This window comes from Ochotona curzoniae, unplaced genomic scaffold (assembly GCF_017591425.1).
Source record: "Ochotona curzoniae isolate NIBS_2020 unplaced genomic scaffold, NIBS_Ocur_1.0 contig_2927, whole genome shotgun sequence".
NCBI lineage: Eukaryota > Metazoa > Chordata > Mammalia > Lagomorpha > Ochotonidae > Ochotona > Ochotona curzoniae.
The window spans coordinates 3,203,900-3,227,440 of NW_024465654.1; the positions used below are offsets into that span (position 1 = coordinate 3,203,900).

Sequence of the window (23,541 nt, forward strand, 5' to 3'; positions counted from 1 at the left end):
CTCAGGGTGCTTGCCGTCCTCTTGCGGGCCTGCCCTGCCTGGCACCCCACCTCAGCCTTGCTACTCACCGTGACCAACCAACAGGTGACGTACTTGTACAGCACGAATTTGCCCCAGACCAGCATGTACATACAGCGGAACCAGAATGCGTGGTTCTAGACAGAAGAGAGCACATCAGGGCAGGGTCCTCCCATCCCGGTGCCCTCTCTTCAGAATCCCGCAGCCAGGGAGCCAGCTGTCAGATGCCACTGCCTGCACAAACGGGGCCTAGTGAACATCAGGCACCTCCTGCTCCTTGGAGGACCCCCCAGCATCATCCCGAATCGCTTTGCTTGCTTTCACACAAGATGAGCACTTTTGAAACCAGTGGGTCCAGCTCAGCTTGACGTCTGTCGGACGTTCATGTTAGTAGGCAATCCAGAATGAGCATGGAAGTGGCACAAGCCTTCTGGCTGGGCAGGAGCAGCAGCCAGCACTTCCCCTCCCTCAGCTCCCGGCTGGCTCCCAGGACGAATCGGACAGGGGCCGGGGTGGGAGTGAGGCAGGCTGTTCAAGGAGAAGGGGTGCTCCGAGTGGCCCAGCCCATGAAGGACGTTCAGTGCTGGCTGCTGAACATGGCTTGGCTGCCTGGAGCGAGCATGTGTCCGTGGAGCCACTCACGTCATAGTCCTCGGTGATGAGATAGTCTTCTGTGATGTGGGGGCTGAGCAGAGTGTAGCCCACCAGGTAGACGAGGCCCAGACTGAGGCGTTTGAGAGCAGGCACGGTGCTGGAAGGCAAGAGGAGGGGTCACGGGCTGCAGGGCCTGGCATGGGGGCTCTGCTACCCATGGCCCCCACTGCTGCAAGGAAGGGTGTCCTCCCAGTGTGGGCAGCTCCCAGGAAGGGCACTGCAAGCTGATGAATGCTTTGGGGAAGGAGGGCATTGGGGCGTTCTGGCCCCTCCAGGGTGCCAGGGCTGGCAGGGGGCTGTCGGTCTGCATTAGGACAGAAAATTCAGGGTGGCTGCGCTAACCAGAACCTGTGTGCAGTCTGCTCCTCCCTGGCCTGGGTGAACTGATGCCCGAGACGCAGGCAAGTTCTCAGTGACGGCACTTAGAAGCCCGCATCCTCTGCAGATACACATCTGTGTACACTTTTACATATTTCACAGTTGATACCGTTTCTCTAACGAGCATGTGCATTAAAGGCACAGGCCTCACTGGTCTGGGCAGAATCCTGTGGCACCAAAGTGCATTTCCTGTTTGTACCATGGGGTCAGCAGGGCAGGCTGATGGGGGCCCACCACCGGCTGTGCCTGGGTATGGTACAGTATGGGGCTGTGTGCCAGGGCCAGGCCACAGTGTGAGGCAGGCCACATCTAGCCCTCAAGAGGGGCACGGCAGGTGTGACTTGGCACTGGGCAAGAAACCTACAGAGGTTTTGACCAAGAGGGGCAATTACCTGTTTGGTATCTTCCCTGGTATGTCAGTCAGCTGTCCCTGCACCAGCTTCATGTAGTGGTTCATTGAGAACTGGGGCCCTACCAAGAAGGCCCCATAGAAGTAGGAGAAACCAGCAACTTCCAGCAGGGAAGGGACACCCCGAATGGCATATTTCTGTTGCTCCGAGGACAAGGAGCTCTACGCCGAGAAGAGAATGAATGGTTCAGGACAGCCTCGAATCTCCTTCCGGGAGCCAGTCTGCGTGTCCCACCCGAGTGCCCCACTGCCTGGGTTTCTCCAAACAGCCTTCTCTTTGGGGGGGTAAACAGAGTGGTTGCTTGAGGTGGCAATGGGGGAGTGTGGGGGAGCGGAGTGCCAGGGGCTGCTGCTGCTGCTCTCCCAAGTCCCTTGTTGGCACTGTTCTCTGGACTTTGTGCCAGAGCTGGCTCCTGGGCCAGTGAGGGCTGGGATCCTCACGCTCTGCAATGGCGATCGCACAGGCTGGGATGGGGAGAGAGGCCCTGCCACTGCAGTGGGCTCTGGGGTCTGTCTCCTTCCCACCGGGTCAGGCTGGAGTGCACCTCTCTGCAGAGGAGCTGGTGCTTACCTGCAGCTTCCCTCCGTCAAAGTAGTCGATGGCCAGACCTGAGCAGAGAGAGGAGGTGTGGGTGGAGCAGAGGGGAGCAGCCAGTGGTGTGTGCGCTGAGCACAGCCCGGGCGGGAGGGCGCCTAGGAGGCCTCCCGGGGACGGCACTCACCGATCAGCTTCAAGGTCAGGACGCAGTGAGGCATTGTCCACTTGATGTCGTAGTTGCCAGTGGCCGTGTAATAATACCCTGCGAGAAGGTAGGCCTGGAGGAGGGAAGTGTGTGGGGCTCTTCAGGAGGCTCATGGAGCACGTACGGTACAAGGAAAAACCATGGGTTTCTTAACTTTTCTTCATGCTTGTCTTAATCCACCTCCCACCTTCCTCCTGTCTCCTGCCCAGCCCCTGCTCTGGTCCCTGTGCGCTTGCGTTCTCCCTGTCTCCGGGCACCATCGATGAGAGCTTGCAGAGCTTCGGGAGGAGAGCCGTGCGGGGGGTCACGGGCAGAGACCTCCAGCTTTCCCAGAGAGATGCAGCTGTCCAAGCTTGGCCACGTCCGCTCATGCTCAGTCCCTCCCCGGCCTTGCCCTCCCCGGCCTTCCCTCCTGGACATCTGGGTGAACCCTAGTGTGGGTTCCAAGGATCTTCCCTGGCAGGGAGGGCCCCCTGAGCCTGGGGCACTCTGCTCGGTGCTGGGAGAAGGGGAGAGATGCCGGGGGCTCTCCTGCCCTGCGTTCCTCACCCCAAGTCCCCTCCAACCCCCCGCCCTGTGCTGTGGGCGGCCAGGGCCTCAGCTGGGGAGAGCCGCTCACCATCTGGACACAGAAGGTGGTGAGCACGGCAGTGATGGTGCGGCCCATGAGGCGCAGGATGAGGAACTGCAGCACGATACATAGCAGGGAGTGGTAGAACTGGGATCCTGGAATCAGAGAAGAGCAGGATCGAGCCTCACCCTGAGACCTCCAACACAAAGCACACAGGAAAAGAAAATGTTGGTCTGGATATTGTGGTGGAGTGGGCCAACCTGCTCCTTGGGATGCTGGCATCTCACTTGGCCTGGGTTTGAGCCCAAGCTATTTCACTTCTGATCCAGCTTCCTGCTAAGGGCCCCTGGGAGGCAGCAATGGGGGGGTCAACTAGTTGAGGTCCTAGTGCCAGTAAAGTACCACTTCAGATATTGGCATCCCATATTACAGTGTTGATTCAAGTCCAGGCTGTGCCACTTGCAATCCAACTTCCTGCTTACTCACCTCAGGGGCCCAGGGTGACTAAATCCTTTGCCTTATAACTGTTGGGATCCTATGTGGGTGCCAGTTCATGTCCTGGTGCTTTAATTGCCATCCAGCTCCCTGCTTGTGGCCTGGGAAAGCAGTGGAGGACAGCCCAAAGCTTTGGGATCCTGCACCTGCATGGGAGACCTGGAGGAAGTTCCGGGCTCCTGGCTTCAGACTGGCTCAGCTCTGGCTGTTGTGGCCATTTGGGGAGTAAATCAGTGGATTCAAGATCTTTCTCCTTTTATCTGTAAATTTCTTAATAATCTTGAAAATACATTTTAAAAAGGAAACTTGGGTATTAGGATCTTTTTCTAGAAAACTCCTAGGTATTAGCGGAAGGGATGCAGATGAAGGAGGAGAGCACACTGGGAACTGAGCATGCCTGCGCATGGAGTGTGGGGGTGCCCTTGGTCAGAGCTATGCCAGGGGACCTGCAGGCTCTCTGTGGCAGGGGCTGCCAGGGGCACCATGTTCCCAGTGCTTTTTTTCTGATCAGAGTGTCCGTAACAGCATAAAAGAAATGTTTCACGGTGTTCCTGTCCACTGGACCCTCTAAGCGAGCAGGGCATTCTAACTCCTCGACCCACCAGGTTCTCTCGAGGAGATTCTGGAGTCTGAGTCGTCCAGGCTCCCTGGCACCGCACTGGCACCGCCCACAAGCCACTCACCAAAGTTAAAATAGGCAATGGAGAGGCCGGTGAAGGTGTGGTAGAGATGGATGAGGTAGCTCTCCTTGTAGAAAAGGTAATGCCGGTAAAACAAGGCGAAGGGGTAACCTGGATGGGCAGAGATGGGAAACGGTTACTTGGGCCTGGTGCCAACCGGGGAGTGGCTTGGCTGTTTATCGGGCATGAAACTTGGCCTGGAGAGAAAAACGCATGCATGGCATGAATGTCAGCAGAGCAGACGTAACAGCACCCCTAAACTGGGGCCTGGGGAAGACGACTTGTAAAGAGGTTATCTGGAACAGGCCCCCAACACCACCTTTCACTCACAGCCTCTTAACTATTGCTGCGGATTTTCTCATCATGGAATTAAATATCCAAGGAACTCAAGATGCCCAACCACACCCCAGAAACACAAGTGTAGTTTTACAGAAAAAATTTACACTCTGTGACGTGTCCTGTCAGCACAGTACCATCTGATTGTGATGTTGGCCACGCACAGCACGGACCCTGAATGAGCACTGTGTGTGCATGCCCACACGCCCTGCAGTTACCAGATGCCTGGTTCACAGATACCCCTCCCCCTCCCGACAGCTGGGCAGTGACCACGTTGTAAAATCCCTGTTGGTGCACTGGGAGAATGCCTTCTCAACCATGACCCAGAGTAGGGCGTCGAGACCCCGGGAGACAATAGGGACCTCCAGATGGCGGGGGCTGGAACACAGGGCCCAGGGCTGCTGGCTGAGTTCACATGGGGGTGGTATACTTAGTGTTCTTAAACTACAACCGGTGTGGTCCTCTACACGGCCAGGCTGCTGCGTGTCACCAGCGGTCCACTGCATGGCCAGGCTGCTGCTGCGTGTCACCAGCGGTCCACTGCATGGCCAGGCTGCTGCTGCGTGTCACCAGCGGTCCACTGCACGGCCAGGCTGCTGCGTGTCACCAGTGGACGCCTCCCGCTGTGCTTGCTGGGGCACCCCACTGTCTTGCTGGCCTGTCACACTGGGCACTCTTGAGTTGGCTATGGCTTGCATCTGCTGTGATTCTTGCTTTTAAATGACAAGTGGCAGTTTACTGCGGGCAGTACAGTTCCTCATGAGCTCGGGGAATTCAGCTGTGCTTACAAAGTTGTCATACAGAAAGTGCTCCGATTTTTTGGATAATCACATTGTACATACGCTTATATCCTTCTATGGTCATTTTCACTGTTTATCTTTCGGTCTTTAAAAAGGTTTATTTGGGGCCCAATGCAATGACTGACCTGGTTGGCTAATCTCCCCACCCTCCCGCAAAGTCCTGGGATCTCATATATGCACTGGTTCGTATCCTGGATACTCCATTTCCCAGCCAGCTCCCTGCTGTGGCCTGGGAAAACAGTGGAGGATGGCCCAATGCTAGGGACCCTGCACCTATGCAGGAGACCTGGAAGAAGCTTCTGGCTTCAGATCGGCTCAGCTCTGGCTGCTGTGACCATCTGGGCAGTGAAGCAGCGAATGGAAGATCTGTCTCCCCTCTCTCTAAATCTGCCTTTCCACTAAAAACAAATAAATCTTAAGTAAATAAAAGATTTACTTGAAAGTGTTACAGAAAGAGAATCTTCAAGCTGCTGCTTCACTCCTCAGATGATTCCAACAGCCGGGGCTGGGGGAGGCTGACCAGGAGTTTCAGCCGGGTCTCCCACATGCGTGGCTCAGGGCCAGGCACCTGGCCATTCTCTACTGCTTTTTCAGACCCCTAGCAGGGAGCTGGACGGGAAGAGGAGCAGTCAGGCTTTGAACAGGTGCCCATGTGGGATAAGGCCAGCATTCCAGGAGGCAGCTTTGCCTGCTACCTGACAATGCAGCCCTGTGAACAAAGCAAGCATGGACACAGCCTGTATCCTCATATAATTTATTCACATGCAGAATACCAACCATTCGATTTTCCTGGTGCCAGGGTTTACTGGTGTTTCTTTGATGATTATTCTCATAATGGGCCGATTTATTCCTCAAATTTACACCTCCATGCAAGCAGTTAATTCTATAGAGAAGTCTGGGGCTCGTTCACTTATTTCACAAGCATTTATGAAATTCTTACCACATGGAAGCTATTTTATGCACATAGTGGGGGAGGTGAGGCATGTAATTTTTTTAAAAAGGCTTTTTTGGGCCTGGCGCGGTGGCGCAGTGGTTAAGGTCCTTGCCTTGCACGCCCGGGATCCCATATGGGCGGCGGTTCTAATCCCGGCAGCCCTGCTTCCCATCCAGCTCCCTGCCTGTGGCCTGGGAAAGCAGTCGAGGACGGCCCAAAGCTTTGGGACCCTGCACCCGTGTGGGAGACCCGGAAGAGGCTCCTGGCTTCGGATCGGCATAGCATCGACCGTTGCGCTCACTTGGGGAGTGAATCATCGGACAGAAGATCTTCCTCTCTGTCTCTCCTCTCTGTATATCTGCCTTTCCAATAAAAATAATAAAATAAATCTTTAAAAAAAATAAAAAGGCTTTTTTATTTGAAAGGCAGAGGGAGGGACGGAGGGATTGAGTATCTCCCATATGCTGGTTCACTCTCCAGAATGTCCTCAGTAGCCTGGGTTGGGCCAGGCCAAAGCCAGGAACCGGAAACTCCATTCTAGTTTCCCACATGAGTGACGGGGGCCCAAGCTCCTGACCTATCATCTGCTGCCTTTCCGGACACATTAGCATAGAGCCAGGTCAGAAGCAGGGTCGCCAGGACTTGGGTGGCACTCTGACATAAGATGCTGGGATTGCCACACCCAGATTAACTCACAGAGCTACAACCCCAGACCCAATGGTTTTCTTTTTCTTTTATTTATTTGAAAGGCAGAGTTAGAGAGAGAGAGAGAAATCTTCCATTATCTGGTTCACTCCCCAAATAGGAAACAGCCAGGGCTAGGCCAGGCTGAAGCCAGCAGCCAGGAGCCTCCTCTGGATCTCCTATGTGGGTGCCGGGGCCCAGGGACTTGAGTCATCCTCTGCTGCTTTCCCAGGCCATAGCAGGGAGCAGGATTGGAAGTGGAACTGCAGGGATTTGAATGGTGCCCATATGGGATGCTGGTACAACCCCGACACCACAGCGCTCGGCCCAGGTTTGTTTTCCAGTTGGCTGAGACAATGTGATACAGGATCACCAGTTCAGTGCAGAGGGAGACAACCCTTTTACAGCCAGACGGATAAGTAAAGAAAGGAGATCAAGTTTTAGTCAAGTATTATAAAGTACACAGCATAAGGCCCAATGCCTGGGAGTCTTGGTGCGGGGAATGTCCAGCCCGCAGGCTGCAGGAGGCTCACAAAGCATCTGGCCCTGCCCTGCCAAGGCGACCGCAGATGGGCCCAGCACTTCAACAGATTTGTACAGCAGGCTAATTTTTAAGCTAGTAATTTGGTGTGAACCATGGATGGTATTATAAACACCCAAATGGCCCTGGGCAGAACAGAAGCTTCCCACCCCTGCCACTTCTGCTGCTTCTTTCAGAAACTGAGGGGTAAGTTACGGACAGCCAAGAGCTTCTCTTTCTCGCTCCGGTTCCCTCTCCAAATGGCCGAAGCCAGGAGCTTCTTTGGGTCTCCCATTTGGGTGCGGGGGCCCGACTACTTGGGCCATCTTCTGCTGCTTTCCCAGGGGCCTTAACAGGGAGCTGGATGGCAAGCTCCAAGAGTTGAACTCCTTGAGCCCTGCAACCATGTTGAATCCTTCCTACAGAGTGCTGGGCTCATTCCAACTGAGCAGAGCCGAACATCTTGGTGGACAGGCTGTGGCCAGTGCGTAGCAAAGTCGCATGACCCATTGAGGGGTGTGACACTGCTCCAGCCCTCTTAGGGCCTCCGCCGCCTGGAATTCCTGCATTTTGTACCCATTTCATGGAGCTTTTTGGCTGCTTTCCCTGCTATTCTGGGATCAACAGTCACTTCTGGAGCTTTCAGTATGCCTGCCAAGAATAATAGTTCTTCTCCCTGTTTTGGATTTAGAGCAGTCTTTAGAAATTGGAACTGTAGGGAGACTTACTTCCTGGAGAGACAGAAAGAGACAGCAAATACTCCTATTTATACCCCGATGCTTACAACATCTGGAGCTAGGCCAGGGAGCTGGAACCCCATGTTAGGCAGCTGGAACACTGTATCCACTGCCATCCTTCACTCATGTGGCTACCACTGCCTCCAGAGTGCCCACAGTAGGCAGCTGGACTCAGGAGGGCAGAACAGAATTGGAGGGACTCTGATATGTAATGTGGACACCCAGCAGGCAGCCGGGGCTCTCAGCCAAACACCTGCCCCATAACTTGGCTTCAGGGATGAAAGTAAAAAAAGGTACAGTGAGAGTGTTGAGTGCTGGGCCTGGTGCAGTAGCCCAGTGGCTAAAGTGCTCACCTTGCATGTACCAGGATCCCATATGGGCAATGGTTAGTGTCCTGGCTGCTCCCATCCAGCTCCCTGCCTGTGGCCTGGGAAAGCAGAAGAGGATGGTCCAAAGCCTTGGGACTCTGCGCTGGTGTGGGAGACCTGGAAAAAGCTCCTGGCTCTAGATCAGCTAAGCTCTGGCTGTTGCAGCCGCCTGAGGAGTGAACCAGCAGATGGAACAGCTGTCTGTCTCTCTTTCTCTCTGTATATCTGACTTTCCAATAAAAATAAATAAATCTTTAAAAATAAAAGTGTTGGGTGCTGTCCTTAGATTCAGCGCTCAGGGCTAAGAACAGCTGGTGTGCAACCCTGAAGGGCCATTTTTGCCATCTGGTGTTTATGGGAATGGAGGCTGTGGATGCCACGCAGGTGAAGTGCATGCCGACAAGCACACATGAGGAGGAGATGCAGAACTCGGAGAAACAAAAAGAACACAGCAGGCCGGGTTACCAAGGGCACTGACAGGCTTCAGAGACGACAAAGCCTGGAAGGAAGCCGCCCGGGCAAGAGGAACTGCGCGGGGAGTTGCTGTGACAACCCGGGCTGATTTTGCGTGTGTAAACACTGAACCTCGCTCCTGGCCCCCTCTCAGCTCAGCAGGCTCTGGAGCCAGCTGTCCAGGCAGCCCCTGAGGAACGGGGCTGTTTCTAGGGAGGCCATGCTCCCACAAGCTGCTTCTGGGTCTCAGTGTTTTTCCGTGGGCGCCAGGGTTCCAGCAGAGCCTACAAAATCCACCCAGGGCCATGCAAGCACCCCCACCTCACCTCTCGCCCTCTGAAGTCTGAGCCCTGCTGGGCCAGGGAAGTGGAGCCATCTGGCCATGCTGCCAGGGCCGAGGCCTGGCCTTCCTGGCATCCTGGTGTGAAGGGGATTGCAGGGGTGGTGTGTGTGTGTGGGGGGGGCGTCTAGTTCCATGCCCAAGGCCAGGGGCTGGCATCTCCCGTTTCACAGCCCCAGACTTGGGTTTAACCAGGCTGCTCAGAGAGCCTCCTTTTGGAAGGCCTCATGACCTGAAGTACACTCCAGCCCTGAGAACCACCTCTGAGGGCAACAACCAGGTCGTGCAGATGCTGCGGCTGCGAAGGCAGCCAGCAGGGCACACCAGCACCAGCCTCTCCACGCAGGTGGAGGATGCACAGCTGTGCTCCGCAGTGGCAGCCGTGACCACAGTCCCGAGAGATGTCCGTGCTCCAGAGCGTGTCTAGCCCAACGCTGCAGTGCTGGGACAACTCCTTCCCGTGACAGCAGTCGTGAAATCACTTAGGAAGCCCAAGGTGGCGGCGTTCCCCTCAATAGACTGCTCATGCCCTGGCCCCAGTCAATTAGTCAGTGGCTCCTAAGACCCTGGGGAATGGAAATCAGAGCTGGTTTTGGAGAGCGTGAGGGAGCAGGCGGAATCGGACAGGATGGCTATGTGTTGGCTCAGAGACCAGTTCTACAGAAGACAGAACACATTACCCGATACCACCCAGACACGGACAGGGTGCAGCATCTATAGTGCATAGGGCCGTATTCCAGTTTTGTGATCTGAGGATCAATTTACACTTTTGAAAATTCCTGGGGACCTCCGGCGATGTCTGTTACTGAGGGTACTGTCCACCATGCCTGCTACATTAGGAAGGAAGCATAGCAGTGTGCTGTTGCACTCACTCCTTCTGATGGCTGAGTGCCACTCCTTTGTACCCGGAGTGTGCCTGGGTACATTAGCTGACTCTGGGATGGGCTGCTTTTATAGTTTTTAGTGCTTTGGAAAATGCGGCTATAAGCATTGCTGCTTTTGATGTGAAAGTGTGTTCTCAGTTCTCTGGGCTGGATAGCTGGGAGTGGACCTCCCGTTCCTTTTATTCTTTAATCCCACACTTCTCAGTGAGGGGCACAGTGGTTTGTTGGTTTTCCCATCAACAATGGATCAATGCTTTGATAAGTTACAGTATTTTTATAAAATATAGGGGTGAGAGTGTCAGGGCGGCGGGGCTGGCAAACTGCTACACAAGTTCCTAACCATTTACTCTCACTTCTATGCTTATTTCACCAGCTACAGGGGCTGCTGGCTGGCTCAACCTGTCTGCGGTGCCCTCATCCATCTCCCTCTTCCCCTTGGAACAAAGCCTTTTGGTCCTGGCTCCTAAACATGGCTGACTTCCATATTTAGGAGCTGGCCTTGGCTCCTGACCAGCCTTGCTATAGTGCCTTTTGGGAAATTTATCTGTTCTCCTGTGACTTAATACGATTATTATATGAGTTCTAACTTTAGTCCTAACTTCTCAAAAGTTTTAGCTCCACACTTCCTACTTCCTCAGTGGACGCCTGTAATTTGGTATTTTATACCATCTCAAGCTGCGCACATCTAAAGCATCATTTTCTTTCTAAATCTGTCTTCTCTTGGCTCCTTTTTCTGTCCATCAGTGGTGTGGGCATTCCCTAGGCCGCACAACCACATCCACACCCTGGAGGTTGTCTTGGGTTCCCCATTTCTAGGCCTCAGACCCTCCACATCTCTCACCATCAACCACTCCATTTTGTGGGCTGCATCTGTGGTAAAGGCTCTCAAGTACTTCGATCTTGAACTCTTACAATGTCTCCCACCTGCTTGCTGTGGGCAGTCACACACTCCCAGCAGGTTTATACCAGATTAATCTTCAACTTCTGCTCAGGAACTACCAATGGGTACCAGCTGACTACACAGCTGCTCCCAGTTCCTAAGCACGAGACTCAAAGTCTGCCAGCCATGTAGGGTGGTGGTGAAGGTGCTGCCTCAGTCCCCACTGCCTGTATTGGCATGCCTTGCCTTGGGCCATGCTCCATTGCTGATTCCAGATGCAGTCCCAGGCTTCAGCCTGCTCCAGCCCCTGCCAGTGTGACTGAAGATCTCTCTCTCTGTCTCTGTGCCTTTCACATAAAATAAGAACAAGCAAAATTTTCCTTGAAAGGCAGAGTTCTGCATTAAGATTTTCCCATGTTCACATCTCCTTTCCTAAAGTCTTGCATGCCTTTAGAGCTCTGACAGCACACTGCCCTGCTCACCTTAGCTTCTGACTGATTGACCCAAGGCTACTGACATTCAATAGCTGTTCAACAATGAGCCTCAGCTTTGTAATGTGGAACGGGGGCACTAACAGCATCTCCCTTAGTCAGGAATGGAGGGAGACAGCGTATCTCATGGGGTTACACAGTGCTAAGTTAAACACACAGACTCAAAGTTAGGGCGAAGTACAGCAGGCCTTATCAGAATTCTGGGGCAAGTGGCTATGGGTGTTCCTGACTCTAATCTTCATTTGAGTGTGACAATCAAATGACAATCAAATGACGGAGGATTCTCCTCCGTCTGCATCTCTACAGGATTCATAACATTTTATAAAGATACTGATTATGGCTTGCCAAGAGCATGCTGTCTAAATTGGAATATACCATTAATTATGGCACTGGATGGTTAGAACATGGAGATTGGAGTGAAGTTGAGCCTCAGTTTGAATTCTGGGTCCTCCACTTCCCACCTGTCACCTAACACTGGCTGTTTAATCAATCTCTCTGATTCCTTGTTTGCACACAACAAGTGCTCAATCAGTACGATCGCAGTGCTTGGGACTCTCATTCAGTCACGTGCTTTAACATCCATAGACTGGAGTCTCCAAGCGTTCATCATGAGCCCTTGCCCCGAGTTCTGTGCCTGCAGTATCTGCTGACATGTCAAGCATGTGCGTGCCTAAGGTTCCCCCGTACTTCAACAGGTGCCAAATCCTTCTCACAGCCTGCTAAACTTCCTTCCCATTCAGCCTTCCCCAATTCACCAGACAGCATCTTATCTTCATGTTTGCTCAGTCATTCTTGACCTTGCTGCACTCTGTCCCCGGTCCAGCCCACGGACTGTGTCTGCTCTACGTTCCAAGCAGACCCAGCACCTGCCTTGCCCTCTTCACCTGTCCTGCTTCCCTCTGGGCCATCATCTCTGGCTGCCCTCCAGGTAGTTCTCAGAGCAGAGTTCAGGCCAGTTCCTGCTTTTGCTCAGAGCTCTGAAGGCCTCCCGCCTCGGTGGGAGTCAAAGTCCCACCCCAACCTCCGGACTGGCTCCTTCCCTCCCAGCCACTGGCCTCTGCCGCTGCACAGAGCTATTCCTTTCTGGACCGCCAGGCAGGCAGAGCCTCAGACTCTTCACGATATTGGTTCCTTCACTGGAACGCTTTTTCTCCAGGTTAAGTTCCGGTCCTTGCACTTCACATCTTTGGCAAACTGTCGCTTAACTGTGAAGACTGCGCTGACCATCTTAGCTAAAACCGTAACCCGCCTCCCTGCACCTTCGCATTCCGTTTTTTTCCCTCAGCACTTCTCACTCTTGAACATACTGTGTATTTTACTGACTTCTCAGTGGTTCTGGGACAGCACTGTCATCTATTTCGCTCCCTACTGTACCCAGTGCCTATTACATCAATTCTCAAATACACTTGCTGGGGTTGGCGTTCAGCTTGGTGGGGTAAGGCACTGGTTAAGACCCCCCATGTCCCACACAGAAGGACCTTCGTTCCAATCCTGGCTCCTGGTTCTGGCTTCCTACTAATGCAGCCCCAGGGAGACAGTGTCCATGGCTCCTGCTCCCATGTCGGGGCTGTCTGGTTCGGGTCTGCTGAGCCCTGGCCATGCGGGCAGTTAGGGACTGGGCAGGTGGTTGAGAGCTCTGTCTTTCAAGTAAATAATTTAAAATATTTGCTGAGAGCATGGAGGAACGAGTAAACAATTGCTCTGAACTTTAGACAGTCAATAATAAAACATGCATTAAGCACCCATTATGTGGTTAGCACTGTGCCAGGCATTACAGGGAATACGGCAGAAGAAGTGCTTTTTACTCCAAGGAGCTTATTTTTTAGATAGACAAAAGGAATTTTGAATATGTCCTATGACAGATGACAACTGCAGGAAATGGCCACTGCAGCAGAGTTCAGAGAGAAATCCATTAGGCCAGAGGTGTCGGGATGGGGAGGATTTGGAACCAGAGGAGACTCCAAGGGTGGGGCAGAGCGGAGCAGGACACGGAGAATGCGGGAACAGAGTGCGGGAGAGGCATTCTGGGCAGTGATTAGCAGGGGTGGGAGAAGAGCTCAACAAAAGCAGACAGGGGGAGCCACGCACCCAACAGGGCTGACTGCATGTGGGAGAAGGACTCGGCCGGGATGATTAAGCTGCTTAATGGCTGGAGGTCTCATATATTTCAGACAAAAACCTGCCATCTGCAAGTTCCCTCCTTGGCTGGGCTGGGCTGGGCTGGCTGGAGTCTGGAGCCAGAGGCTCAATCCCGATCTTCCAGGTGGGGGATTGGAACCAGGTATTTGACTGCTCAGGCTCTGCCTCACAGAGGGTGCAGAACTGGATTAGAGGTGGAGCTGGGACTCAATCTAAGACTCTGACATGGGCGACACAGGATTTGAGGGTCCCAGATCTGCCTCCACAACTTACACAAGCGTAAGTAATAGTGATGACACTGGTATGTCCTAGTGTCTGTTGAAGAGTTACTTTAAAAGGCCTCTGGCAGATGTCTGTCGCATAGCCTAGTCTCAGGAGGCCCTCCAGCTCCCTGCCTGTGGCCTGGAAAAGCAGTGGAGGACGGCCCAAGTCCTTGGGACTGCACTCCACAGGGAGACCTGAAAGAAGCTCCTGGCTCCAGATCAGCTCAGCTTTAGCCACTGTGGCCATTTGGGGAGTAAACCAGAGGATGGAAGACCTTTTCTCTGTAAATTTGCCTTACCAATAAAATCAATCAATCTAAAACAACAACAACAACAAAACAAAACAAAACCCAAAAGCCCAGCTTTATTAAAAAAAAATAAATAAAAAACAAAACCCAAAAGGTTAGTGGAGCTGGCTCTTGAACCCAGGCCTCCTGATAAGGGTTGGGCCTGTCCTCACTGGTATCTTAACTGCTGTGTCAAATGCCTGCCCTGGTCAAATTTTTTCATGATAACATTATCATTAAGATTTCTACTTTGAAGACATGTCATTTTTTTCTTATTCTTTCATCTAACTGGGACTTCCTGGGCTAGAAAACAGAGAAAAGGCAAACAGGAAGGAGGAGCGAGGCCCACCGACCCGCTGCGGGAGCACCTGCGGATTACGCAGGAGGCGCTGCGGGAACTCCCCTCTGGAGTGCGCACTGCTTCCTTGTGCACACAGATAACGCTGTGCTGACAGTGAGGGCAGGGCGGCAGCACACCTTGCACTTTCCAGCAATCCTGTACCTCTCAGAATGAGTCATATGTGCTGAATGGTTTGCATGAACAGATTCTTAGAACTGGAGAAACCTTAGAGATCACCCATCCCAGGCCCTTCACTGGATCAGGCACGCAGGCCCGAAGGCCGGAGAACTGCCACGCCCAAGGTTAACCCGGCAGAGCCCAAAGTAGAATCCACATCACCCGATTTCCATTCTACAACCTTAGCTGCATACCGTGGTGCTTGGCAATGGTTGGGAAGTGGCTTTCTAGCACCAGCTCTGTGTTCTGTTAGAGCTATAGCTGTATTATTCTCCGAGTTCTAGATTACAATCTACATTCCTGCAACTGTTTGTGGACACAAAAGTCACTTTGCTGATATTCCTATCCAAGGACATTTATCAATTTCATATTAGTGCTTAAATGAGCTTTTATATTTTTCTTTATGTATCTAATTCTTTACCCCATCTCCCTTCAATGTGTGGTTACTAGCTAACTCAGGGTGAAAATTTCAAGCATTCTGAAAGCCAGGACACAGGATTGGGAGAGATGAGGACAGGTGATGAAAACCACCCTGGGGATGTCATTGTGGTGTGGCATGTTAAGCTGCCACGTGCCACCTGCAATGCACTGGTTAGGGTCCTGGCTGCTCTGCTTGAAATCCAGCTCCCTGCTATTGTGCCTGGGAAAACAGAGGATGAGCCCTCAAGTAGTGAGACTTCAATAAAATTCCAGGATCCTGGCTTGGGCCTGGCTCAGCCCTCACCACTGCAGCGACTTGGGGAGTGAACCATCAGATGGAACGTCTCCTCGGTCACTTGGCCTTTTAAAGAAATGAACAAATCTTCAAAGCAAAGCTGTGCTAAAGATGAGGGAACATGAGCGGAAACCAGTAGGTGGCTGTTACTTTATGAAGGAGAAAAAGGGCTGTTACGAAGAGTAAGAAATACTATTTTGGGGCTGGAGTCATGGTGAGCAAAGCCACTGCTCATCACACTGGCATCCCATGCCGGTGCTGGTTCAAGTCCAGTTTGCTCCAGTTTTAATCCAGCTCCCTGCGAACATGTGTGGGAAAGCAGCAGATGGCGGCCTCAGGTATCCACGTGGGAGACCTAGATGGAGCTCCTGACTCCTGGCACTGGCCTGGTTCAGGAATGCAGGCTGTTTAGTGCCAGCAGAACCTGGAAAGCTGTGTTACAGCATTTGGGATTAGGCACACAGAGCCTCTCACAAGCTTTCCAGTCCGTGGCAAGCTTGGCCAACCAGTGGGTGCGCTCTGCATCGTCATCAGCTGGCAAGAACATTTGGATTATAGCACCTTCCTATTCCCCAGTAGACTGTCCCAATGGCATTTTGATTTGAAAGGCAGGGAGACGCGCATATACACACACAACATGAAGAGAGGACTATCACCTGCTGGTTTACTTCCTAAACGCCAACAGCCAGCACTTGGCCAGGCCAAAGCCAGAAGGCTGGACCTCCATCTGGGTCTCCTTTGTGGGTGGCAGGGGCCTCCTGGAGTGTGCCTTAGCAGGACACTGGCTCGGAAGCAGAACAGTTGGCACTTGAACAAGACAGCACAATACGGGATGCAGACATTCGAAGCAGAGTTCTGAACTGATGTGCCACACACTGTCCCCACTTACTCATTCTAAATACTTCTTCCCTCCCCAAAGATATTCTATAAAGATTCGTAGGTTGGGGGTCCATGTTACGGCGTACCAGGTTAGGAGAGCACTATGACATGGGCAGCCCATACAGGGGTGCTGGTTTGAGTCTGGGTTGCTCTTGCTTCTGATCCTGCTCCCGGCTAAAGCACCCGAGAAGGCAGCAGATGATGGCCCAAGTGCCTGGGTCCCTGCCACCCATGTGGCTTTGGCCTGGCCCACACCCAGCTGAAGTGGGCACCTGGGGAGTGAACCAGCAGACTGGCCCTATCTCTTTTTCTGTCTTTCCTTGTCACTTCACCTTTTAAACAAATAAATCATTAACAATATTCTTAGTCTGAAGGAATGTTAAAGCTCAAAGGGGTTACTCTATCTTTATCTTTTAATTTTAGAACAAGAGAACAGCTGCTCAGATGGACTTTAGAGGAACTTAAAGATACCTTATGTGCCTTAAAAAAAAAAGATTTATTTATCTTTATTGTTAGATATACAAACAGGAAGAGATACAGAGAGAAAGGGCTTCCAAAGGCTGAATCACTCCCCAAGTGACCACAATGGCTGGAGCTGAGCCAATCTGGAGCCAGGAGCTTCTTCTGGGTCTCCCACGCGGGTGCAGGGTCCCCAAGGCTTTGGGCCATCCTTGAGTGCTTTCCTAGGCCACAAGCAGGGAGCTGGATGGGAAACAGGGCAGCTAGGATTAGGACTGGTGCCCATATGGGATCACAGTGTGTGCAAAGCGAGTTGGTTAGCCACTCGGCTACTGTGCCAGGCCCACCTTATGTGTCTTTACTAGCAACAATAGAACCATCTCCCCGCCCCTGAACCCTGCTGCCTGCATTGGGGCGATCTGCCCTGTGGTAAACCTCCTAGGTCATGCGGAGGCAGTTTCCAGCTAGGTGACCCGAGTTCTGCAAGCACTCCCTCTGTCCCCGATTTCTCCATCTGTAAAGCTGACCACTGTGGCCATCCTGCAGGGCTCCTGCACAGCACATATTCAATAGGAAAGTATTTCCACAAGCATGACAGACACGGCTGTCCCCATATCTGCCATTTATTACCTGCAGTTTGGAAACATTGGTACTGGATGGAAAATCCCAGAAATAACTCCTCAGTTTGGAACTGCGTGGTGTTCCAAGTGGCGTGACAAATCCTGCTCCATCCTGCCCGGGTGTGAATCATCCCTTCGTCCAGTACATCCACTCTGTCTACAGTCCTCGCCCACCAGCCACTTGGAAGCTCCCCAGCTGTCAGCTGGACACTGGCGTAGCCATCGCACTGCCTGTATCCGCGGGTGCGCATTGGGCGGGGGGAGGGGGTCCTGGCAATTCAGAGCCCCCAAAGGGAAGCAGTAGTGCCTGCTTGAGGCAAAAAGGTCGAAGCCCACGAAGGTATTTTGAGAGACAAAGTAATCCACATGCATGTGAATTTTATTACAGGAAATTACTCTTACTGTTCTGTGCATTTCTTACTATGCCTAATTCCGAACAGGTTATATGGGTGGGAGGCTCACGTCGTGCACAGGGTCGGCTGCCACTGCCCTTGGCAGCTTCAGGCGTGGACTGGGGTCTCAGAATGCATCCTGTGGAATGGGGAGGGAGTCTGAATGTAGTTCCTTTAGGTCACTTTTGAAATATTTGCTCTGTGCATGTCCAAATATTTACACAGGCATATCTATACCTGCTTCCTGAAAACGCACTCTTTTAACTGTGTGGAGGCTTTTTGTTTTTAAAGACTTAAGCTATGCTGCTTCTTTTTTGGAAGGCAAAAATTACAAGAGAGAGATCTCCCATGCATTGGTTCTCTCCCCTGCTGGCCGCAATGGACAAAACTGAACCAATCTGAAGCCAAGGAGCCAGAAGCTTCCTCCAGGTCTTCCTCATGGGTACAGGGGCCCAAGGACTTCGGCTATGTTCCACTGCCTTCCCAGGCCACAAGCAGGGAGCTGAATGGGAAGTAGAGCACCCAGGACATGAACCGGCACAGTGCCAAAGGTGGAAGCTTAGCCTACTATCCCCCAGTACAGAGACCCCTTAACTGTTCGCCCAGCCTGCACTGATTTGATGAAAGCAAGCCTACGGAAAGTTCAACCACAGCGCTCTGTGAGCTGCACGCAGCCAGCAGCTCGTTCACTGCAACGAGTGTCTGCCTGAACATCCTGCTGCTTCTGCCAGAATCGCACGGCTGCAGGCCTTCACCCACGCTCTCCCCACAGGCAGGCACAGTCCCAAGCCTGGGCCCAGCAGGGATGGCGGGAGGGAGGTGTGTGGATGCAGGGTTAGTGCTGGCAGGAGCTGCTGGTGGCCTGCAGCAGGCACCAGGAGAGGTGAGGCTGGGACCGCCAGGCAGGGCAGCAGTTGGCAGGCAGGGTGTGGGGTGCCAGGACTGGATCTGCACCAGGGAGGCCCAGGAGTTGCCCTGTGGCACAGCCCGGTGACTGACAAATTAGCTGCTCTCTCTCCAAGGCTCATAATCTCCCATCTTCCAAGTTGCCAGATCCTATCTCTGCACATAGAAACAAGCTGGGAGAAGCGGCTCTGCCGGGCAGGTGTTTCAGACAATGTAACAATAAACCCTTTCTTACTCAATTGAAGATTCTAATGAGAGAAAAGATAGCTGTGCTAAATATCCTCATTGTCCCTACGCATGTAGACAGGTGTAAACTGTTGGCTTCTCTCTCTTTTTGAATACCCCTTCAAAAGGAAACAGAGCAGGAGTGTGACTTCTATAACAACATTTCCCGGCTAGTTTCCATGCAACAAGTGCTGCATGCTCGCACACACTTGTGGACAGCTGGGGCACATTTTCCTTTAGATTATGCAGAAGAGAAAATGAGCAAAGCACAGAAGTATAACATTCAATTGTGTCAAGACATGTGTGTTACCTAAAGAATTTGAAACTGGCCTGAATGAAAGCCATTTTATTTGGTTATTAAAACAAGAGTTGGGCCTGGCGCAGTAGTCTAGTGGCTAGTCTTCGCCTGGCAAGTGCCAGGATCTCATACGGACACCGGTTCTAATCCTGGCAGCCCTGCTTCCCATCCAGCTCCCTGCTTGTGGCCTGGGAAAGCAACTGAGGACAGCTTAAGGCCTTGGGACCCTGCACCTGTGTGGAAAAACCCAGAAGTGGCTCCGGGATCCTGGCTTTGGATCGGCTCAGCTCCAGTCATTGTGGTTGCTTGGAGCGTGATAATCAATGGATGGAAGGTCTTCCTCTCTCTCTCCTTTGTATATTTGACTTTCCAATAAACATAAATAAATCTTAAACACATACACACGTGAATTATGAGCCCTGAGTGATAGCCTAGTGGCTAATGCCCTTGCCTTGCATATGCCGGGATCCCGTATGACTGCTGGTTCTAATCTCAGTAGTCCTGCTTCCCATCCAGCTCCCTGCCTGTGGCCTGGGAAAGCAAGCAGGAAACACATCATAAGTGTTTTTAAAATAAATGCATATTGCTGGTTGGTGCAGGTAATGAACAGAACCTACCCTGCACTAGGCAATACACAGACGCAAGTCTGAGGTCTCCCTCAGCAAGGTTTTTTTTGGACTCCCCAATTAGATCACTGGACTCAAATTCTGGCACAGGATGTGTGGTTTGACCTTGGAGTTCACGTATCAAAACTGGGCTTCCTCAGTTGCTGATGCCTGTGCAGTGGACAGCATGCCCAGATGCTCACAGGAGACATGGCAGCCAGCTTATCTAGGCCAGCAGGGATGTCAACTGCCTCATCAGAGGATGGAAAGCAGAGCAGGTTGGACAATTCTCCCGGCCAAGCCTTACAGCATGCTCCTGCGTCTATGGCTGTTCCAAGGTGGACTTTGTCAACCAACAGACCTTGGAAAGCTTTTTCTCAATGACGGAGCTCATCGCTGATGAAGCCAACCGCATCTCAGAACAAAACTATTCAAGTCACACTCTTGGAACACCTTTTCCCACACTGGGGTTTCTAAGGCATCATCAAATAACCTCCCCCATCCTCACGTGATGTAGTTTGACAGCAAGGAGTAGACCCCTCTCCCGGCCTCAGTGTGAACGTAAGGAGGGAAGAAAAATGAAGAACTGAATCATGTGTCCCACCTACCTTCCTCCATACCCTGACCCTCCCCACCCTAACGGAGGCCCAAAAGGGTGGGCAGCCCTTTCAACTATGAAAAGAATATGACAAATAAAATTTAAAAAATAAGAAATGCTAGCCATTTAAGAATTCCCATGTTTTGGTTTTCCTTCCTATCCTTTCAGAGAGATGGTGATCAATGAAGACTTAAGTAGTGGAGTCTGAGATTATCCTTGTGCTAGAAAATGAAGCTTTCTGGGCGCTCCTGCTCGTATTTTAAGCCAGGGTCCCCCAGTAGGTCTCCACTCCAATCAATGTCTCCTCCTTGTCCGAGGTATGTGCCACCAGAACCTCCTGGGGGCAGTATTCTAGGTGGCTTCTACCTGTTGGCTGGTCACCAGAGGTTTTATATTTACAGACGATAAGCAGAGTGGTGTCCAAGTCCATCTGAGAGTAGAGTTGCTATCACAGCAGAAATGGGAAACCTCAAGAGCTAAAATCATCTGCCCATCTACAAGGGTGCGACTTCTCCTGACAGCACACACAAACACACCGCGAGGGCGACCCGTTCCCCTTCAGGGCTCTCACCCGCATTCAAGCAGAGCAAGTAACAGCAGACATTCCTCAACCTTCCGGGGTTTGACCCCGAGATTTCTGTTTAAAAAGATGCACAGGAATCCTCTATTTTTACAATGAATTCTTAATTGCCAGATTACTATCTCATCATAAGTAATTTATGTAGACAGGGCCAAGTATAGTTTCCTCACGAAAATGCCATAGCAACATGAGTAGCTGCTACTGAAAAACATCTTTTCTTAAAAACAAAACACTTTTATTATTATTATTTTAAAAAGAAGAAAAGGCACAGCCTCCTTCCTTCGGTCCTTCTGTTTTACATCTTCTAGTTTTCTTTCTTTCAAAGGCAAAGTGACTGAGGCGTGGGGCAGGGAGATCTGCCTTCTGCTTACTAGTTCACTCTCCAGGAGGTGACTTAACTTGCTGTGTCATAATGCTGGCTCTCAGCTTTTTATTTTCTTAAAAAAGAGTTATTTGGGGTTGGCACAGTGGTATAGTGGGTTCGGCTGCTCTCTGAAGTGCCAGTCTGCATGAAGAAATACCTTAAGCCTGCCTTTCTTCAACTCAAAGGGGATACGCATTAGGCCGGGGAGTTTGTTGTCCCAAGGTGAGTTTCTGGGCCACTTGTCCAAGTTTCTCATGCAGTAGGTCTAGCTGGGTAGACCCCCAAGTCCTTGAGACAGGCAGATGTTGGCTTCAAGAGCCTCGCCGGAAGGAAGCAGATGGCTGTGTGAATGCACCTGAGCCCTGCACGGCCAAGTGTTTACACAGCTTCTCACTGAATCCTCCTGGCATCTCAGTGAGCCAGAGTGGCAGGGCGGGGGCGGTAGGAGACACACCCCACACGGGAGGACTGTGTCCCCCACGGGAGCCACGACTGACTTTACCCAGTCCTACAACTGTTCTATTGCTCCCAAGTATGCAATCGTACTAACTGTACTGCTGCTTATTAGGAAGAATTAGAATTCTAAAAATTATTAGAAGAATTGCTCAACTCTTAACCTCACCTCTTTTAGTGTGACTGATCTGTGGGAATGTGAGGAAACGGGTGGCTGAAGTGTGCTAATTAGCCAATGAGCGAACGTGGGGAGATGTGATGGTGAAATAACCATCAGCTCATTCTTATTGGGTCCAGAGCTTGAATGGAGGCCAGCGGGTCTCTAAGGATGACGAAGCCCTTCCACCTGCCCCTCCGGCTCTCCCCGCCGCTCTCAAGGCTCTTCCGCTCTTCAAAGAGGACTACTTGCTATTCCTCGGGTTTTTCTCACACGTCCCCTTCTCCCCAGATGTGGCCATTATTCTGTGCAGTTGGTCAGCTTCTCCTTGCATTCGCCTCATGATTAGAATCTCCTCACTCCCTCTAAGACTTGCCTGAAATGCCATTTTCTTTTTAAAGTGACTTATTTATATGAAAGGCAGACAGAGACAGACACGCAGAGCCCTCCTCCATTGGTTCATCCCACAGCTGACTGCAATGGCTGTCCAGGTGGTGCTGAGGCAGGGGTCTCAGGTCAAGTCTCGCCCCATGGGTGGCAAGGACTCGACTACCTCAGCCATTGTCATGGTGCCTAGGGTATGCATCAGCAGGAAGCTGGGAGTGGGCAGTGGGAGCTGGGTACTGCACCCAGGTACTCCGACAGGGGATGTGGGGATATTGCCTACCAGGCCAAAGGTCTGCCTCATGATTTTCTTTCTGGAGACCAAATACCACTTCTAAGAGGGTGCGGGACGGAATGCCTTCCATCCATTCCCAGAGCTGCCCAGACAAGCTTTAATGTCACTGGTATGTCATTTTCTTGTAAATAAGCTTGTGCAAACAATCTCATATACCCACATTTCCTCATGTTTCTGCAAAGAAATGGTTCTGTTTGATAATAGTTATACTACGGAATTCAAAACCAGTTTTCTACAGTGTAAGACACTGGCTATCAAAAACAGAAGTTGGAAAATCTAGTGAAAAGAACTTTCCAGAAAAGGTGTTGTGTTGTGATATTTTAAACTGCCCTTTGGGGTGCCCATATCACCAGAGCCCCATCTCAGCCTCTGGCTACAGTGCACCCGAGGAGCAGATGATGCCACCCACGTGGGAGATTCAGATAAAGCCCCTTGCCCTTGGCTTTGGCTGGTGTGGCCATCTGAGGAGTAAATGAGAGGATGGAAGATGGCTCTCCCCTGTCCCTTCTAGCTCTGTTTTCCAGATAAATCAAAGAAGAATTCCCAAATAGGAAGCTTTGTCGAATACAGTCCTTTGGGCCTGTGAGTTAGGATAAGAACGAAAAAGAGAGCAGTAATATACTCACACTTGCAGAATTGGAAGGGGCCTTGAAAGTCATTTAGGACTTGCCCTTGATTTTGTGTTGACGTAATGTTTGGACCGCGTGTTACTGTCAGAAGTCCCATTTGTTTGGCTGATGCCATTCAATTTCCATCTATCTTGGCTTTGGTCTTTTCATACTGGGATTTCATGGCTACCAGAGAAAGAAAACTTTTTATCCCCAAAAAGCTTTAGTTGCTTTGTTTCTGGAATGGATTTCGTCTGAAGGGTCAGCCCTGACTCTGGTCCACAGGGAGTCAGCCTGCAGGATGGACGTGCGTTAGCTTTACTGTGGCTGGTTCTGAGCCGCAAAGGAACGAGTTCCTGTTCCCCCTCCACTGCACTGTGGCATCAGTCCGAGAGCCGAGCAGCCACAGTCACGCCCAAGAC

At 51.7% G+C, this 23,541-nt stretch overlaps 1 protein-coding gene across 2 annotated transcripts in view; it reads right to left on the reverse strand.

The window, feature by feature from the left end:
• The window catches only part of LPCAT3 (lysophosphatidylcholine acyltransferase 3), a 30,364-nt gene that overhangs the window by 2,049 nt on the left and 4,774 nt on the right, over positions 1 to 23,541 (reverse strand). For both annotated transcript variants that reach the window (XM_040978829.1, XM_040978830.1), the window contains exons 2-8: positions 3,952 to 4,059; positions 2,822 to 2,928; positions 2,182 to 2,275; positions 2,031 to 2,068; positions 1,443 to 1,621; positions 661 to 769; positions 69 to 155 (exon numbers count right to left, since the gene is read on the reverse strand). In XM_040978829.1, the coding sequence (XP_040834763.1) occupies positions 69 to 155; positions 661 to 769; positions 1,443 to 1,621; positions 2,031 to 2,068; positions 2,182 to 2,275; positions 2,822 to 2,928; positions 3,952 to 4,059 (722 nt within the window). The remainder of the gene's footprint in view (positions 1 to 68; positions 156 to 660; positions 770 to 1,442; positions 1,622 to 2,030; positions 2,069 to 2,181; positions 2,276 to 2,821; positions 2,929 to 3,951; positions 4,060 to 23,541) is intronic.